Source organism: Tupaia chinensis, unplaced genomic scaffold (assembly GCF_000334495.1).
Source record: "Tupaia chinensis unplaced genomic scaffold, TupChi_1.0 Scaffold000355_1, whole genome shotgun sequence".
Taxonomy (NCBI): Eukaryota; Metazoa; Chordata; class Mammalia; order Scandentia; family Tupaiidae; genus Tupaia; species Tupaia belangeri.
In genome coordinates, this window is record NW_006159850.1 from 935,655 (window position 1) to 939,335 (window position 3,681).

Sequence of the window (3,681 nt, forward strand, 5' to 3'; positions counted from 1 at the left end):
GGGGGCAGCCTCCCCGACGTCTACACCTCCGAGCTCCGGGCGGGCAGCCTCCACGACGTCTACACCTCCGAGCCCCGGGCGGGCAGCCTCCACGACGTCTACACCTCGGGTGGGAGCACCGCTCCGTGTCACACATGCAGAAGCCAAGCCCAGAAACTTATCGCCACGGGTCTGTCTGACCCCAGAGCTGTGTGCTCGCACCCACTCCCCTTTTCTGTCTGTCAGGGAAGAGGAGGCAGGAGCCCCCCGAAGTGGTCAAACGGTGACCCCGTCTCCACTCCTCTCCCCTGGGGTTTTGGGCACACATGCTCTTACCTTTCAGTGCGTGGGGGCAGGGCCAGGGTCTGACAGGTCGGCCACATGGGTCCGGCGCCCTTGGCCCCGGCCACAGGCCGGCCTGCCCTTCCCGGTCTTTCTACGTGAGTGGCTCTCGCACTTGCAGCACCGCACCCACATCCCTGGGCGCAGCAGCAGTGCAGCAGGCGGGCTCCTACCCCGACCTGTCACCAGGATCCGCATCCCCTCCAGTGCTCCCTGTCAGACGGAGGGGCCTTGAGCAGGAGGAAGTCTGGCGCCCCCTCTTGGTCTTGCCTCGACACCCGGCCTTCCAGACTCACTTGTCTTCCTGCCCGGCCACCATAGCCTTTGAGACCCTGTGCAGCCAAGCACACCGGGGTGACGTGTGAGTGTCCGCTTTAAGGTCCCTGCTGTGGGTGCACTGCTCCCTCTGTGACCAGCGGGCACTGGCCCACAGCACTCGACACAAAGTGGTCTCCAGCTGCCAACCTCCTGCCTCTGCCTCCCAAGTGGCTGGATTTACAGGCAAGCACCACTGTGCCCAATCGCTAATTGACTTTTTCTCTTTCTTTCTTTCTTCTTTCTTCTTTCAGAATTATTAATTTATTTATTCATTCATTTATTTTAATTTGACCAGAGAGAGATACACAGAGAGAGAGAAAGGGAGGGGAAGTGAGAAAGCAAGCCACCAGGTCTGGGACTTGGACCACGGTAGGCCACGTGGGCATGCCCAGCGCCTTAACCACCACGCCACCCTCTGGTCCCTATTAATTGACCTTTAAAATCATGCACCTATGGGGTGAAGGTGCTGGACTCCCACATAGCTAGCTTACCAGTTTGAGTCCTGGACCCCATAGCTTGAAAATCACGCTGGGTGCGTGTGAATGCCCAAAATCTCGAGAGAAGAATGGAGAAGGGATTGCAGCGTGGCCTCCCCTGGGGCATGATTCCTCTCCCTCTCTCTGTCTCCTGGGCGATCGCACGCACTCCCAGCGAGGCTGATTATAAACACCAGAGCCGGTAAGTCCCGTAAGACGGGAAAAGCTGCAGCTCATGCCCAGCAGCCGCTGTTTCATCAGGCCTCTCTTCTCTGCAGTCACCAACGGGGGGACACCGCCTGAGGTGACCTGAGCCCCGCCCTGTCCTGGCCAGCCCAGTGTGCCACAGCGTGCCCACCACGACTGTGTGTACAGCAACCCACCTTCAGCTCTGCAGAGGAAGTCCCAGCGGCTTTGTGTGAGGCAGACAAGTGGCCCCCAGAGACGTTAGAATGGTGACCGACCGAGACACGGCCACGCCAGAGGTGCCACTTCTCGCCAGTCGGACTGGTGGGGTCCCTACGCACACTCTCGTCCCGTCCTTCCCTCGTCAGGGGACCTATGTCATGGGCTGTGAGAGAATTCAGACTCAGAGTAATGGATAGAAAAAGGTTTATTCACTTTCCAAAGGGAGGCAGGGGCATTGGCCCCGAGGTGTGGGCCTTAGGGACTTTTTTCTTTTAGAGAGATTTTTGCTATAGGGCACGTGCACTCACTGGAGAGGCAGAGACAGAGAGCAAGATATCACCCCTTAGGGAGGATGGCCACACCGCAATCCCTTCTCCCCTGGGATCTTGGGCATGCATGCACATGTGCCAGTGTAGGCTTGAAGCCACCAAGTCTGGGACTTGAACCACATCAGCCATGTGGGAGTCCAGTGACGTAACCATTATGCCATCTGCTGGCCCAAGGCATCAGGGACTTTTAAAGGAGAGGGATTTGGGGTGGGGTGCTTATCTCCGGGGAGTCGGCCATCAGCAGGACACGAAGCAGCCCCTGATGTCCCCTCTGATCCCAAGGACTTCCCCAATGGGGCATGTCCCCTCCCAGCAGACCAGCCAGACCCAGCCCTCAGGCCTCCATCCCTGCCTGCCACGGGCACCCAGAGTCGCTGGAGCCTGGGACAAGGGACAGATGCCAGCACTGCGGGATGGCTTCTGTGAGGACACCCAGGTCTCGGTGTTTCGGACCGTGAACAAGACATGCTGATAGCAAAAGGAAGAGGTGAGTTGTTAAGTGAAGGTAAAAGCACAGCTCCGAGGGAAAGGGGTGGAGGCAGGGGAGGCTGGAGAGGACAGAGAGGCTCGAAGGCCTGCAGTCACAGTCGGCAAAGTTGATTTTCTTTTTGAGGTTTTTGCTACAAGGTGCATGGCCACCCCGGGAAGTCAGCCCCAGGGGATGGCCGCCAGGCCACCCCACCCCATTCTTCTCTTGGGAGTTGGACACGCATACACATGCACCCAATGTGAGGTTTTCGTTTTAAAGAATTATATTAATGGGGCCAGCAGGTGGCATGGTGGTTAAGGCACTTGACACTCCCACATGGCTGACCGCGGTCCAAGTCTCAGACCTGGTGGCTTGCTTTCTCACTTTCCTTCTCTGTGTGTGTGTCTGTCTTTCTCTGGTCAAAGTAAAAAATATATGAACGAACGAATGAATGAATAAATAAAATTAAATAAATAATTCTCTTTTAAAATTATATGATTTATTTAACATTATTTATTTATTTAAAATTTGACCAGAGAAGGACAGAGTGAGAGAGAGAGAGGGGGGAAAGTGAGAAAGCCACTGGGACTCGATCCACAGCCCACCGTGTAGGAGTCCAGAGGCCTTAACCACCACACCACCCCGGCCCCCCAGCATGAGTTTTAAACCAGGAGGTCTGGACTGGACTGATCTAGTACGTGGGAGTCCAGCGACATAACCATTACAGCATCTGCTGGTCCCCGGAAGGTCTGTAACTTTTGATCCAGGTCGTCTGAGTCATCAGCGGCCAGGTCACCCTCCTGGGCTCTATCTCCTGAGGCTTAACCAGCTGCCCCCCACCTCCCTACATCAACCTGGGGGAGACTCCCAGCGGCACAGCGTTGTCCTCTCACAGCGCCTGAGCCCTGAACAAGACGCCAGGGCTTGTGGGGAGCTTTGCATGTTCAAGAGACCTGGGGGTAGACCGCCCTCTCCCGGAGCACAGTTGGGCGTGGCTGCACCACGCAGGGCAGGCTGCACGACGCCGTGGAAGGCTCCCGCGTGGCCGGCCCGGCGACGAGTGAAAACTCCGCCCGCACCCACCCTGCTGTCCACCAGGGGGCAGGCTGGACGGGCCCGCACGTGGGACAGCAGGTGTCCAACATGCACACGCAGAGCTGCAGGCGGGCAGGCGGGTCCAGATCCGCCCGGCCAGCTCTGCTTCCTGGATTCTGATCCGTTTTAACGGCGAAAACACATTAGGAAGGGGAGGGCGACATGGGAAGCCGTTGCTTAAAGGGCAGCTCTCTGAAGACCCCGGGCCGCGGGCCACACCGAGCGCAGTACGGCCCCGCCCCGGCCCCGCCCCGCGAGGCCCCAC

The 3,681-nt window shown here is 58.0% G+C and overlaps 1 protein-coding gene across 1 annotated transcript in view; it reads left to right on the forward strand.

The window, feature by feature from the left end:
* The window catches only part of MVD (mevalonate diphosphate decarboxylase), a 25,395-nt gene that overhangs the window by 2,629 nt on the left and 19,085 nt on the right, over positions 1-3,681 (forward strand). Inside the window, exons 2-4 of the mRNA XM_014589429.1 lie at positions 9-109; positions 226-262; positions 443-682. Coding sequence (XP_014444915.1) covers positions 9-109; positions 226-262; positions 443-682 — 378 coding nt within the window. The remainder of the gene's footprint in view (positions 1-8; positions 110-225; positions 263-442; positions 683-3,681) is intronic.